This window comes from Pongo abelii, chromosome 23, assembly GCF_028885655.2.
Source record: "Pongo abelii isolate AG06213 chromosome 23, NHGRI_mPonAbe1-v2.0_pri, whole genome shotgun sequence".
Taxonomy (NCBI): Eukaryota; Metazoa; Chordata; class Mammalia; order Primates; family Hominidae; genus Pongo; species Pongo abelii.
Genome location: NC_085929.1, coordinates 26,485,085 through 26,500,975, shown reverse-complemented (window position 1 = coordinate 26,500,975; position 15,891 = coordinate 26,485,085). Strand labels below are relative to the sequence as shown.

At 55.0% G+C, this 15,891-nt stretch overlaps 1 protein-coding gene across 1 annotated transcript in view; it reads right to left on the bottom strand.

The window, feature by feature from the left end:
- Positions 1–13,054, bottom strand: part of PPM1F (protein phosphatase, Mg2+/Mn2+ dependent 1F) — a 33,539-nt gene extending 20,485 nt beyond the window's left edge. Inside the window, exons 1-2 of the mRNA XM_003780180.5 lie at positions 12,902–13,054; positions 5,990–6,255 (exon numbers count right to left, since the gene is read on the bottom strand). Of these exons, the coding sequence (XP_003780228.3) occupies positions 5,990–6,195 (206 nt within the window). The 5' untranslated portion in view covers positions 6,196–6,255; positions 12,902–13,054. The remainder of the gene's footprint in view (positions 1–5,989; positions 6,256–12,901) is intronic.
- Positions 13,055–15,891: the final 2,837 nt, after the last annotated feature.

Genomic DNA, 15,891 nt, shown 5'->3' with positions numbered 1-15,891 from the left:
GAGGGGGCTGTTGATGGGCAAGTAAACTGCCTGACATCCATGCTGATGACGGCTCCTGGCCACAGGAAGGCAGAGGAATCACCCATGCCAGCTGGGGACCGTGGGGGGTGGGGAGTGTTCTGGATTGAATTGTGTCCCCCCAAATTCATACACTGAGGCCCTAACCCCCAGTACCTCAGAATGGAGCTCATTTGGAAACGGAGTCATTGCAGATGGAATTAGTTAAGATGATGTCATGCTGGAGCAGGCTGGGGCCCTACTCCAATGACTGATGTCTCTATAAAAAAGGGGGAATTTGGGCCGGGTGCGGTGGCTCACATCTGTAATCCCAGTACTTTGGGAGGCCGAGGCGGGTAGATCACGAAGTCAGGAGTTTGAGACCAGCCTGGCCAACATGGTAAAACCTCATCTCTACTAAAAATACAAAAATTAGCCGGGTGTGGTGGTGCATGCCTGTAGTTCCAGCTACTCAGGAGGCTGAGGCAGAAGAATTGCTTGAACCTGGGAGGTGGAGGTTGCAGTAAGCCAAGATTGTGCCACTGCACTCCAGCCTGGGTGACAGAGCGAGATGCTGTCTCAAAAAAAAAAAAAAACAAAAAAAACCCAAAAACGTTAGGGGAGGAATTTGGACACAGACACACACACAGGGAGAATGCCATGGGAACATGAGGCAGAGACCTGGGGGATGAGCCTACAAGCCAGGGAATGCCAAGGGTTGCCCACAAACCACCAGAAGGAGCCAGTTCTGTCAACATCCTGATCTCAGATGACAGCCTCCAGCACCATGAGGCACACTTCCGTTGTTTAAGCTGCTGGGTCTGTGGTCATTTGTACAGCAGCTCCAGGAAGCTGATCCTGGGGTGTGGGACCCATGGGCACACTCAGTAGAGGAAGTGGCTGTGCGTGGTCCACGAGGTCCCTGGGAGGATGGGGCCATAGGAGCTGCCAGGGTGAGGGGCGGTGGGAACAGGGCAGGCCAAACTTTATGCTAACAGGGAAGCACTGCCATTGGTCTGTGTTTTATTTATTTATTTTTAGAGACAGGGTCTTGCTCTGTCTCCCAGGCTGGAGTGCAGCTGTGCAATCATGGCTTGCTGCAGCCTCAAACCCCTGGGCTCAAGAGATCCTCTCACCTCAGACTCCAGAGTAGTTAGGGCTACAGGCAGTAGTTAGGGCTACAGACATCACCATGTCCAGCTAATTTGTAAATTTTTTGTACAGGTGGGGTTTCGCTATGTTGTCCAGGCTGGTCTTGAACTCCTGCCCTCAAGTGATCCTCCCATCTCAGCCTCCCAAAGCCCTGGGATAATGGTGTGAGCCACCGCACCTGGCCGCCTTTAGTCTGTCTGAAGAGAGACATGGCATGATCAGATGGGGCTTTTAGGCCTCTCTGACCCTGGTGTGGAGGGTGGGCTGGCAAGGAGGGGACAACTGTCTAGAGGACAGAGTCCAAGACCTGGGCTGGGCAGGGCCATGGTGACAAACAGGAGCGGACAGAGTCGGGCAGTATAAATGGAGGGGCCAGGACAGTGTTGAAGTTTCTAGAAGCCACTTCTGAGCAACTAGAAGGCTCATGGTACAGTTAATTACCCTGATGGGGATAAAACAGGGTCAGGCAGGGGATGGGCAATGGGCTCTGTTTCCACAGCGACTTGTGTTCCATGGAGGTCAAGAGGCCTGAGGGCCTGCAAGAACATGGTCTGGGCAGGAGATGGAGCTGCGGAATGAATGAGGATAGGGGGCTGAGTCCCACAGGGCCAGAGCATGGCTAGCAAAGTGGGGATGACTCCAGGGGTGGCCTTCTGGGTGCCACGAAGGAAACGTTTTAAGAAGTGAGACTGGGTCACTGCTTTCAACGTCACAGAACAGAGCTGAGCAGTCGAGGAGGCGTAGTGGGTAGAAAGGGAGGTTGCAGCAGGCTGAAAGCAAACCGACAGGAGGGTTAGCGTCTTTTAGCAGGTAGGCAGGGCAGAAGAGAGCCATGGGGCAGATTAGGGAAAGAAACACTGAAGCCATCTGTGGCTGAGAAGGAAGGCAGTGGGGAGGAGTGTCTAAAATTCTGAGCCATCCCTGGCTCTTCTGGGCAGAAGGGGTCGCTCCCTCAGTGGCCCTACGGCCTCTAACATGCATTTTGACCTCTGGAATCTGCCTTCTCACCCAGCAGGGGCCCTGGAAGCTGGGCGACACACATTCACCCGTGTGCCTGTCCCTGAGAGTGGGGGTCGGGGAGCATGCCTGGGGTGGCGAGGTGATTCTGCACTGGGCCAACACTCCCGGCTTTAACTGGAAGGCGAGGACCTTCCAATAGCACAGGCTGACAGGTCTTGTTCCATGGGGGCTGGGCACCCAAGGTATCTACTGATGGTCTGAGGAATCTACTGGGATGGATTCTAGATTTTTTTTTTTTTTTTCCTGAGACGGAGTTTTGCTCTAGTTGCCCAGGCTGGAGTGCAATGGCGTGATCTCAGCTCACCACAACCTCCACCTCTCGGGTTCAAGTGATTCTCCTGCCTCAGCCTCCCGAGTAGCTGGGATTACAGGCATGAGCCACCATGCTCAGTGGATTCCTGATTTTTAAAATGAAAGGGTGACTCATGGGAGAAGCCTCTGGAACTGCCTTTGAAAAACAACCAGCCAAGACATGAGAAATTAGTTCCTCTGCCATTTGGGGGTTTCCTGCCAACTGCTGGGTTTTCCTTTTGCACAGCAGGGAGGAAGGACGCCTGTTTCCCTTGGTCCCGGTGAGGCCAGGCCTCAGCTTCCTGCCCACCCGCCACTGCTGCTGGGGCAGGGCGGCAGTTTCCGGCTGTGGGGACCCAGACAATGCCTGGCCAAGGGCCACCATCGTCCTCTTCCTGGACACAGCTCACGCCTCATCCCAGGGTCTGGCCTGGGACACGCCCTAGAGGCCCTCAGCCCTGAGTCACTGCACCATGCAGATCCACCCTGATTCTGGTCCCTGCAGAGCAGGCTCCTACACAAGGCAAGAAGATGCTCCAGGGACAAGCCAAGGTATGTGCAAGGCCCAGGCGCCTGAGAAACACGTCTCACCGACCTTGGGGCAGGGGCTGTTACAAGGGGTTTATAGTCTAGTGGCAGAGACTAAAACCACACTCAAATCATTAGTGTACGGTATGCACTGCTCAGGGACTCAAATATGTGACAGGAGGCTACAAACAAGAGGGGAGACAAGGCGTAAATAGCCCCCTGTGGACCGGATGTTCTGACTCCTGGATGGCCTCCAGAAGGATGCCTTTTACGGTCTGTGAAAGAGCTCAGGGACCAAGATGCTCAAAGCCCTTCATGCCCAAGAGCCCCTCCTCAGGCTGGGACACGGGAAGCAGAGCTCGGAGGTGGAACTCGTGACTGTGTATGGGCACATGTGAGTGTGTGTGTGTAGACAGCTGGGCTTAGTGTAGACAACGTGTGAGGCTCAGACCCCAAGTGCTAACTACACCTATGCACATCTACACCTGCGTGTGAAAGAAGATGCTAGAAAAGAACAAAACTAACTTACAAAATAAATCCAATAAGATGGCTGGAACATATAACACCTTCAAGTACTCCATTTTAGTTCACCATGTAAGGTGGATTCCTGGGGGCTGAGGAGGCTCGGGAGCTCTGCGCCCCTCCTGCTCGCACCCATCACTAGGTGGCTCACACAGCAGCCGCTCAACAAGTCTGGCTGCTCTCGCATCAAAACCAAAACCCACTGCCCTCCCCTGTGCTGCCAGCACTGACCCCAGCTTTGGTTCGGGGCCCTCCTGGGCAGGTCACCTGCACTGCCTACTCACTCCTCAGCCCTCCAGGCCCTCCCACCTTGGATCCTTCCCTGGGGCCCTGCTCTGTGCCCTTCTCCCCCTGCCCAGGAACTGAAGGCTGATGTCGTCACCCCGGTGCTGTGGCCTGTCCGTCTTCGGCACTTGTGCCCCACGCAGGCCCAGCAAACCCCTGGGCTCTGTCGTTCCCCGGGATGGCTTTTCCATCTGATCCCCAGCTTGGGGCTGGCACCGCTTGGCTTTGCCCGGTCACCTCATGCTTGGGCCAAAGTGCACCAACCCTTCTGTCCTGGGCCTGGCTTTTTGCCTCAAGGCAGCGATGGCCCCATGCCACCTCCACGAAGACCCAGTGGCTGCAGAACTCCCTGGTCTGGACTCCCCTGCTCCCTGCAGAGTGCCACCTGCTCCTCTCAAGAAGGCAGAACGTGAGGCCTTCCCTCATCTCCCGTGCGCGGCACCCCTGCTGGGCCCACTCTGCTCCACCACTGGGGCCTGATTCACTTTGTGCCACATCTCTAGAATATTTCCTCAAAACAAGCCAATAACACCCTTTGCGCATGCCACGACCTCATGGAGCGTGGTCACTGGGCATTTCCTCCTGAGTTCTAGGCAGCTGCGGGGGATGCTGGGTGGCATGGCCCTTGCATGGGGCTGACACTTAGCAACGTCTGTGCCCATGCCGCCCAGGGAGAGCACAAGTCACTGACTCTGCTGGGGCCTGGGGTCAAGGAAAATAGGCCCTTGGTGGGTGTCAAGAACAGAGTTGATTTGCTGCAAGGGGCAAAGGAAGTGCACACTTGGGGGATACTGAGGCAGCCACCGAGGATGGAGGCTCTGTCAGAGGGAGCTATGGCTGCGGGCCTGTCATGGCTTCAGGTGATATTTCAGGTGATTTGGGTGATGCTGGATTTGGGTGATGCTGGCACTGGGGACCATGGGCACATCCCCTCAGCCAGGGACTAGGTTCACAGAAACAGCACGTGGCCCACCAGCCCGCTCACCTCCATGAGGTGTCCCCTGTGCCAGATAGCCTGACTCCAAGACCCTGTCTGAGCAGAGAGGGTTCGAGAAGAGACCTTGTCCTTCACCATCTTTCATGGGACAAATACTTCCAGAATGAATGAATAAATGAAGGGGAGGGCAAGGGTCTTCCAAGGAAGGGACCTCTGAGGTCAGCCTAGGAGACAGCTACACACTGTCTGCTGGTGGACACCCACCAGATTTCCCCAAAATCTGCTAAGCTAATTGTGCTACCTCTCTGTGCCTCAGCTTCCTCATCTGTGGAAGGGGGACAGTGCCAGCTACCTCTCAGATCGTGGTGGCCGGGGTGCCATGTGGCCCTGCCCCTCCTTGACTGTAAGGCCTCAGGCCAGCCTCTTCATCTACCCACCTCTGCCTCCTCATCCATCACACGGATCGGAAACAGGACGTACTGCTTATCAGCTGCTATGCATTAAATTGTGTTCCCTAAAAGGTATGTTGAAGTCCCAGCCCCCTGTGGCTCAGAATATGATCTTATTTGGAGTTAAAGTCTTTGCAAATCTAATTAGTTATGTTCATATGAGGTCACATTGGCTGGAGTGGCTCATGCCTGTAATCCTGGCATTTAGGGAGGCAAAAACGTGAGGATCCATGGAGCCCAGAAATTCGAGACCAGCCTGGGCAACATAGCGAGACCCCATTCTCCACGAAAAGAAAAATAAATAAAGATGAGGTCACACTGTAGGAGGGCAGCCCCTGGTCCAAAATGCCCATGTCCTTACAAGAGAAGGAGCCACAGACACACAGCAGGCAGGGTGGGGAGGTGTGAAGGCACAGACACACACAGGGAGATGCTGCGTGCAACAAGGCCAGCTAGGAGGAATGAGTCCACAAGCCAAGGACCTCCAGGAAGTCAAGGCCAGGCACTAACAGAAAGGCCTGGAGCAGACTCTTCCCTGCAGCCTTTGAGAGAGCATGGCACAGCCACCACCTTGATCTTGGACCCTGGCCTCCGGCCCTGTGAAAGAATGAGCTTCGGCTGTGTTGAGTGCCCAGCGTGTGGTGCTTTGCCACAGCAGCCAGGGGAGTTCCACATGGTGTTGCATAGGGATCTGGGGCTGCAGATCCCTGTGTGGGGCTGGACGTGTGGGGGAGCAGCAGCCACATCCCTGGTCGGCCCTGGTGCCCTGCCCTTACTCCCCATCCCCTTTGGGGGTGCACAGGCCTACCTGCTGCCCAGAAAGCCCATGGCCAGCTCAGCCAGCTCGCCCTCCACCTCCTCCTGGCTGAGCACCGTCCCCGGGGCCTTCCATGGCAGAGGGTCCTCTGGGTTCAGCGGGGCTGGGAAGTCTTGCAGGAGCATGTCCAGGAAGCCTGGGGTCTCCTCAGCTCCACTGGCCATTTGGCTGCTCTTCTGTGGGGCTCCAGAGGACATGCCCAGAGCATCCCGGGGGCCTGCTGCTGGGCCAGGGCAAGAGGGTCTCCAGGCTTCACCCTGGGGAGAAATGTCAGAGTCAGCAGAATCAGGGGGGCCACGGCACCAGCAATGCAGGTGCCCACCTAGCACCATGTGGCAGATGCATGGCCTCACGGTTCAGGGCCACTAGTAAGTGGAGGGACAACCCTGGCCACTGTCCTGAAATGAGTCCAGGTGGGGACTTGTGGGCATCCAGAGACCCAGTCTCAGGAGATGGTGCCAGGAGCAGCAGCTGGGTGGACATCGTCAAGAAGTGACAGAGGAGGAAGACTGTTCCTGGCAGAGGGTGGCCAGCGTGGCCAGAGAAAAGCAGGACAGGGATGCTGAGGCCAGGCACTGAGGCAGGTGAGGGGGTTCAACCTGATCATGGGTCCCGAGCAGCCAGGAGGGCTCTGAGGTGAGGGAGTGAAGTCACCAGGTCTGTGAGCCTGGACGTGGTGACCAGATAGCAGGAGGGACACCTGTTGGGGCTCTAGTGGTGTTCAGGGGAAGAAAGAGAAGGGCCAAGATGCAGGAGGCTGGCCCAGGGCTGTTTTGGAGATAGGCCAGAGTGGGAGCAGGAAGGGATCCCCAGAGGCTGCCGGGGCCACCCAAGGGGTGGCCAGGAGAGAAGCGGAGGGTTAATCTGGGACAGACAGGAGGTGCCCTGGGACATCATTGAGCCTATTCAATGCTCTCTAATAGGAGGAGGGAATTGTGAGCCTAGAACAGCTCAGGCCTGCTAAGCCCTGGCTGGAAGAGGGGCACTGTGGACAGTTCCAGGTGCTGACCCCACTGTGGGGCATGTGGGCTCTTCCTCCCTAAGTCCTTAGGAATGCCCAGAGCTGACCAGCCCTGGGAGTTGCCCCTAAAACCCCAGGAGCCAGGACAAGCCCCCATTTCACAGATGAGAATCCCAAGGTTTGGAGAGGGTTAGTCCCTCGCCTGAGGTGTCAGGAAGGAAGACAGGGCCGAAGAGGGATCGCAAAGCCTGTGCCTTCACTCCCTCACCTGCTTCTCTCTCACTGGAAAGAGGCACATGGTGCCTCACAGCCTCCTCTCAGGGTGGCTCTGGCTCCTCTTCTCTCCTAACTCAGAATCTCCACAGTCGCCTCCCCAGCCTGCCTGCCTTGCCTATGCCCAAACAGCTCTCCAGTGCCCCCCTTTCCATGTTCTTTGCATCGCCCCGGGGATTCACCTCCAGGCCCCACACCTGGGCTTCCCTGCCAGCACCCGCTCAGCATGGACCCTTCTCTCTCCTGCCCCCTTCCTCTCCGGTGCCTGACCCCTCCAAACCCTCCCACAGAGGGGACTCCACCTTGGGCTTTGTCTAACACTCAGGCTGGGAAACTTTCTTCAGCGAGTCCTACGCAGTAGTGGATGAGATTGGATCCAGAAAAAAATAAAAAAGAAATCCTACGCAGTTACTAAGCCGGGGAGAAAAACTGCGTTCTTCTATGGTGACAAACGGACATGACACTCTGAGGAACACCCCAAGTTCTAGGGTGGAGAATTTGGGGAACAGTTTCACAGCCCATCACCTTCATGAGGACTTCCAGGTTCTGAAAACTGAATGAAGAAGCCAAGGAGAATCTTCTAGAATCATCAGTCTTAGAATAGCCACAGACTCTGCCTACAAACTTTGCTAAAAGGGTGGCTGCGGCAGGGGCCTGAGGTGCAGGATGAAGAGAGTGGGAAGTAAGAGATGCAGGGAGCTCACAGCCCACAAAAGGGCTGTCCTTATTAGGAACTGCTAACTTGGAACAAGCCTTCTGGAAGCCTAAAGATAAAAAAACACAAAAGAGAATGGGGTGGGCAGAGGGAAAGGTCCCAGCACCAAGTTAAATGTCTGATCAATGAGGGATTTGGAATGCAAGGGGTGAAGGGTGGTAAATTAACAAAACACAAAACCCTTCTCTTCTTTTAGAGGCAGAATCGAAAGGTAATTTATTTTAAGTAGACACGTACAAATAATGTAGGAATAGGGGTGCTTGCTACTGAAGGTTCTGGGGATAGACTAAATTCATTGCTATGGTTCACATTTACTCACAAGTAGGAGTAAATTTAATGCAGCCCAGGTTACAGAAGGCAAGCAGGTAAAAGGATAAAGAACATAAAACAACTGGCAAGGCGCTGTGGCTCAGGTCTATATCTCAGGGCTTTGGGAGGGTGAGACAGGAGGAGTGCTTGAGGCCGGGAGTTCAAGACCAGCCTGGGCAGTGAGACTGCCACCCCCCACCCCCCATCTCTACCAAAAAAGAAAAAAAAAGAACATAAAACAAATAAGGAAAAATCACTCTGAGAGCAGGAGGGACACTGACATTCAAACCACAAAGGAAAGACTGTGAGCTGGAGAAATGAGCAGAGGCTGGGAGCCCTAGTAGGTCAATGAGGAGGCGGCAGGGCCTGCCAGCCATGCCCCAGCAGAGCTGTAAGGCATTCGAAGATGGTGTGAATTTCCCAGCAAGCTTGGCTGCCCTCAAGCAGTGAAAGCGGCCAAGGGCCCCTCTTCTGCCTGGGACTGCCCTGGCCCCCTGGAGCTTCTGGGAGAATGTGAACAATGCAGAGCTGCCCCCAGCAACTGCCAGTGCCTGGGGCCTCCGCCCACTCCCTTGCAATTCCAAGTGATCTGAAGGCTCTACCGTCTCACCACAAAATGTGCTCATGTGAATTTATGATTAGGATCCAAGTGAGAGGATAGCATGCTCCCCCCTAGAGCACACAGAGGGCCCCCCTGGAGAAACCCCTGCCCACAGTGTAAAGCCCCACTGTCAAGGGCAGAATTCAAGACTCTTCACTTCCACCCCACTTGCTGGTGACGTCTGCTGGACATTTTGGGATGCAGGTGCCTCCTGACCTTGGGGTACTTTCTCCTGTGCCGGGAGCCCCTCCCTACAATCGGCCTGTTCCCTCAGGGAGGGTGGCTCCTCCTGTCTGCACTGCAGACCCTGATTCACTGTGGCCACCTGCCTGCTCTGTGTCTTGTGCCCACTACCTGCACAGGCTTCAATGGTGTCTGTGTCAAGTGTACTAAGTGAGGTCTGGGGGCTGTGATGTCTGTGTGCGAAGCTCTGTCTGCATCTGTAGAGGGGACAGGCTGGCTTACTCTCAGGGCCTGTGCCAACTGCCTGCCCTTGTTAGAAAGGCAGGGTGCCCAGGGCCATCTTACTTGCTGGGGACCAAGCACCCTTGTTTCTGCATCAACAACCTAAGGCAAGGGGTGAGGAGAGAAACCAGGACACAGCTTTCCCTCCCTGGAGCCCAGAAGTCAAAAGTGACAGGAATCATTTCCTTCCTTTTCCCAATAAGCTCCTGAATCTGACGTACACCATGGTACACCCGGCAGGAAGGAGAAATTCCTCACCAAGGGAAACCAGAGGCAGCCCTGGGAGTACCTGCAGGGGCAGGGGACAGTGCTGTGGTTCTTTGAGGGATCAACTGGAGGAGACAGCATCAGGAATGGCATGGAGGCCAGCGGCAAGCCGCAGGGAGGAGGCAGGGCTGGGAGAGCACCAGAGGCGGCGGAGCCTGGTGCTGGGCTTTCCTGAGCAGGGCACACCAGTGAAAAACCCCGAATAAGAGGGACGTGTGCATGAGCCTGTGCAAATCACCAAGAACCTGGGGTGGGCATGGGAGGGACATTGGACTCCTGCATCCCAGCACCGCCTGCCTGGACCAGTCTGGCCAAATGTGACTGGCAGCTGGTTCCTCCTGGATCACGGCCCCTCTGCACACCAAATGGGTGCTCACCCTCTTAGAACCTATTTAAGGTCCCACATAGGTGGGAAATGGCAAAGCGAACTCATCGGGGGGGGGCAGCTGCAGGGGTGTGGCTGACGGTGCTGCCAGCTGCCATCCGCCCCTGCTCTGAGCACTCTTCCTGGGATGGCTTTTAGCCTCCCAACAACCTCTTGTGGTTATCGCCACTTCACACGGCAGGCTGTAGCAGAAGAGCTAAGGAACTTGCCCAAAGTCCCAGGGTGGGGTTCATGCTGGTGAACCTGGGCCCTAACTGTGATGACACCTGGGAAGTCATTCTGACTCCTTCTATCCCTGACATGTCCCTCATTGGCCACTAACTCTGGGCTTTGGCTCTCTCATGGCTCCTCCTTCCATTTCTGTGTACCCCCCACCCTAGGGCAGCCCCTCTCCTCCTTGTTTTGTGGTGTCCTCCTTCCATTTTGCCTCCCGAGATCTCGCGGATCCTTCCAGGCTTTGCTGAAATCCCCCCATCTTTGGATCCAGCATGCTGTCTTTCATGTCTCTATGAACTTTTGCTCACATCTGACTTGTAAAAAGTTTTCTTTTTTAAAAATTTAAAATATTTATTTTCCTCTAGTGCATTAGTTTTGACTCCTAAGCTTAATGAATGCAGGGTTTAACAACCGCACTTTTTTAGGGGACATAGAAAAAATACTTGTTGAGTCTTGCTTAACTGCAGAATCAGGGTAATGAAAAAAACCCAGCAATCCTTAGAAAAGGAAACTGCACCACTATAGTGTAACAAAAGCATCATTCATGTTAACTTTTTTTTGTTGTTGTTGTTTTTTGAGACAGAGTCTTGCTCTGTCACCCAGGCTGGAGTGCAGTGGCGCAATCTCGGCTCACTGCAACCTCCGCCTCTCAGGTTCAAGTGATTCTCCTGCCTAAGCCTCCCTAGTAGCTGGGATTACAGGCACCCACAACCACGCCTGGCTAATTTTTTTGTATTTTTAGTAGAGATGGGGTTTCACCATGTTGGCCAGGCTGGTCTCGAACTCCTGACCTCAGGTGATCTGCCCGCCTCAGCCTCCCAAAGTGCTGTGATTACAGGTATGAGACACCATGCCTGGCCAACCTTTTTTTTCTACCAAAGGAGATTCTTATTTCTTTATTCATAACTACTGATAATAGTTAGATGTAAATCCTAGATTTTTTTCCTACATATATAAATTTTTTTTTGTTGTAAAATATACACACTATGTATCCTTTTAACCATTTCTAAGTGTACAGTTCCATGGCATTAAGCACAGTCACACTGCTGTGCAACGACCACTTCTTTCTACAGGCCTGACTTTCTTGATAGACTGTAAGCTCCCTGTAGTCAGGGAGCCCACAATGGCCCTTTGTGTACAGCAGGTGGTAAGTGTGATGGCAGACGGAAGAGTGACTGGCGGGTGGTGTGGGCTGAGGAAGCTACACCACTCTGAAGGGTGCAGTGGGCAGCAGCGCCAGGTCTTAAAAGACTCGGTTGGCTTCAGGTGGTATCCTTTTTTTTTTTTTTTCTGAGAGGGAGTTTCGCTCTTGTTGCCCAGGCTGGAGTGCAATAGTGGGATCTCAGCTCACTGCAACCTTCACCTCCCAGGTTCGAGCAACTCTCCTGCCTCAGCCTCCTGAGTAGCTAGGATTACAGGCACCTGCCACCATGCGCGGCTAATTTTTGTATTTTTAGTAGAGACGGGGTTTTGCCATGCTGGTCTGGAACTCTTGACCTTAGGTGATATGCCTACCTCGGCCTCCCAAAGTGCTGGGATTACAGGTATGAGCCACCGCGCCCGGCCTTCAGGCAGTATCTTAAAGGAATTCCACAAATGAACTTGTGTAGAGGTTCATGGCTTTCAGAAATGCATTCGTTTTGTTTACCTCTCACAACTACGCTGAGAAGTACATACTGTCAGGCTACACTGCAGATGAAGAAATAGGTTCTAGGAGGGCAAGCACCCATTTAAGGTCTCACACAGGTGGAAAGGGCAAAGCGAACTCAATCAAGGTCTCTGGATGCCCGTGCCTGTGGTACTTCCACCTTGCGTGTAGGAGGAAAAGAGCGAAATTTGACAACAGAAGAGACTGGAGATGGCCTCAGAGTGCTGGCCGGCCCCACTTTCTATCCCCCGTGGTGAGAGCTCAGCTGGGCCCAAGGAACTTGTCCCAGGGAATGCCACCACGACATGTGTGACTCGGTCTCGCAGGGTGGAAGGCTTCGAAGGAGGCCGCCACCATGCAGTGGGCCTCACTGTGTGTCAAGCCCTGTGCTGAAATCCCTGCGCCGGAGCCAGTTCTTCCTGTTGCACAGACAGGTTCAGGGGCTTGCCTGACCGAACCCGGCGGCAGTGTGCCCGGCCTCAGCGCCTGAGGCTCTGGCTCACAGACCTGTGGCTGAAGCAGCTGCAGCCCGAGCACTTGTGCAGCTGACGCTCGCTTCACAGACGCTAGGAAGGCCGCTGAGCCGGGGGCCATCAGGCAGACTGGGCCCCTGAAGGTGCACTGACTGGGGGGATATGGGGCAACGTGCCGGCCCAGAGGCTCCTGGGGGGGTGGGGAGAGGCCAAATCTCGAAAAATGGGGCGCGTCCCCCTCAGTACCCCATTCTGCCTCATAGCCCTCGGTCCCTACCAGGCCCTCGGCTCGGCCACACCCCCGCCGGCCCCCTAGTTCTGCCCCCTTGGCTCCCCAGCCCCCCAACTCCCAGCCTCGGGTTCCTCAGGTCTGCAGCGGCCCCTCTTGCTCCTCGGCCCCCCGCACTGCACCCCCGCACCCTTTGGGTGCACCCATGTGAGCCTCGTCTCGGCCTCCTTGCCTCCCCAGCCCTCTGGTTCCACCCCTCCGGTTCCTCGGTCCCATTTCACCCCTGTGCGCCTCGGGCGCGCGCCTGACTCTCGTCCCAGCCCCGTCAGCCCTCTAATCCCGTCCCCCCCGGCCTCCTCACCCCAGATCTCCGCGGGCCTCAGCTGTCTCCTCGCGGCTCCGCGTCCCGCAAGCTGCTGCCGGTCGGCCCCGCCCACTTCCCGTCCCTGGCCGCCGCGGGCGCCGCGCAGGCGCAGTCGGGCCTCCAGGCTGGCGGGGCCGGACCTCTGCTGCCCCCTGGCGGCTACGCGGACCGTGACTGCAGCCCTTCAGTGGTAGGCGAACTGCGGCTCCACCTGGGCTCCGGAGCCGCCCCAGTCACCAGCCTCTTGCTTCTCTTCTGCAGCTTTGGGTGGGCGGCTGGATGGGGAAAGCAATCCCTAGGTCACAGCGCCCAGAAATTAAGCAACTTGTGCCGTTAACAGCTGGTACGTGACAGAGCAGGGATGCAAACCCAGACTGCCCAGGCAGGCTCATCCGTCGGGGAAGGAGGCACAGTCCCGGGCTCATTATGAGTTGTTTCCACAAACGTTGAGGCTTTTGTTATCTTTCCGTTCTGGAGGTCAGAAGTCCACTTAGTCTCAGTGGGCGAAGATCCAGGGATCGCCAGAATGCGTTCCTTTCTGAGGATTCTAGGGGAGAAACTGTTCCCCTGCCTTTTCCAGCTCCTAAGGGTCCCCATATACCTTGGCTCGTGGTCCCTTCCTCCAGCCTCGAAGCCAGCAATGGCCAGTTGAGGCTTTCTCACACTGCCACCTCTGGTTCCCTCCTCTGCTTCCTTCTGCTACTTCTAAAGACCCTCCTGATGCCACTGGGCCCACCCAGATAATCCAGGATCATCTCTCTAAATCACTTGATTAGCAACCTTAATTCCCCTTTGCCCCGTCATTTTTTTTTTTTTTTTTTGACACGGAGTCTCACCCTGTCACCCAGGCTGTACTTCAGTGGCACGACCTCGACTCACTGCAACCTCTGCCTCCCTGGTTCAAGCGATTCTCCTGCCTCAGCCTCCCGAGTAGCTGGGACTGCAGACACACACCACCACGCCCGGCTAATTTTTTTTTGTATTTTTAGTAGAGACGGGGTTTCACCATGTTGGTCAGGCTGGTCTCAAACTCCTGACCTCAAATGATCTGCCTGCCTCGGCCTCCCAAAGTGCTGGGATTACAGGCGTGAGCCACTATGCCGGGTCTGCCATGTAATCTAACACAGGCACAGGTATAGGACATGAACATCTCTGAAGGGCCATTTTTCTGCCAGCACAGAGGCTCATGAAAATATTCTTTTTCTCTCTTTTTAGAGACAAGCTCCTTCTCTGGTGCCCACACTGGAGTGCAGTGGCATGATCACAGCTCACTGCAGCCTCAAACTCCTGGGCTCAAGTGACCCTCCCCTCCTGCCTCAGCCTTCCTAGTGTCTGGGAACACAGGCAAGCACCACCACGCCCAGCTGATTAAAAAAATTTGTAGAGACAGGGTCTCACTATGTTGCCCAGGCTGGTCTTGAACTCTTGGGCTCAAGTGATCCTCCTGCCTCAGCCTCCCCAAATGCTGGGATTATAGGTGTGAACCATCACACCTGGCCAAAATATTTTATTTTAAAGGCAGAAGAAAGAAACCTGTATGTCAAAGAAAATGTTTTAATATATGATATGAATATATTCATCTTTATACCAATGCAGTTGGAAAGTATAATTTTTTAAATGGAGGATGGGGCACCAGATCTTATGTGGCTCTGCCCACCTGGCCTTCAGGTCCGCAGGCCTGTGTCCTTGCCAGGAATCAATGTCTCTGGGATGCTTTTCTAACAGGAGGAACCTGGAGTGAGACCAGGAACCTGGAGAACTAGCAGCTGGGTGATTGGAAAGGAAACCATCTGGGGTGGGGTTGGGTCTGCAAGGCAGGAGGTGTCTGGGCAGAGAAAGCAGGGCTGGGGCGGAGGCTCCTGCCTCATCCCATTCTCCTGCTCACTCCTTCCTAGATCCCTGTCAGGGCAGTAACCATGAGCAAGGCTTGAGGCTACTTCTTATAAACCGTGGCCCTGGGCACATTCCTTAGCTCACCTGAGCCTCAGTTTCTTGATGAGAAAAAATGGGGACAATAGCAACCAACCTATCTCAGAGGGCTGTTGTGAAATCCTGAGCCACTGTTTCTCAAACTGCCCCTGAGATCACCTACAACAGAATGGCTGTAGGGTGAAGTTTGAGAACCGCAGTACAGGTGAGGTGGTGTGTGGGGCAGGCCCTCCCACACTGTAAAGTGCAGTATGGTGTGGTAAAAGCTGATATTCCTGCAGGCATCCTCAGAGAGGGCCCAGTTAGACTCTTGAGCACTGATTCCATTCAAGGTCTGCGGCTTAGAGAGGACGGCAAAGTGAGGCACCACCTGGAGCTTGTCCCTGTGGGCTCCAGGCCAAGGACGTGCCTGGAGATGACTCCTGCTTTGTGGCGCCGTCACTGCCTCACTGTCCGCATTCCATCACGCCTCAGTTCCTGGCTTCCACGCTGGTGAAAGGAATCTTTCAATATCACCCACCCAGCCACAGATGCTTCTCTGCTTCTCTGGCAAGGCTGCACCCCTGGCTAGGTGGGCAGGGCCAGGGGCTCCTTGAGCCAGTCTGCAGCCACTGACCTCTCCAGCCTCCAGGGCACAGGTACGGTCCCATGGAGCGTGGCTGATCTGAAGGCAGTTCTGGCCTAAAGGGGGTCTTGTCCCTTGCTTGTCCTCATTGCTCCCAAGGCCAGGTTGGCAGCAGTAGCAGCGGGGTTGGATGCTGTTGGATGGGAGAAGGTGAATGGACTCGGAGTGCAGAAGCCAAGGGCCTTGAAGGAGGGTCATGCACAAGGGACAATTGCAGAGGAAAATAAAGGAACACTTTGTGATTAGCCCTGCCTGTGGCTGAAATCGCAGTGCAGAAGCATAGTAAGGAAGGACTGGGTGGTCTGGGTTTAAGACCTAGGAACCGTCTCGTTTCCTCCAAGCCTGAATTAGCCCTATAACCTAAGGGTCCTGGAGGTCTTGAAACCTTCTGTGGAGAAGGCTCCAGGTCCACTGGGCCCTGTGGGTGGAAGAG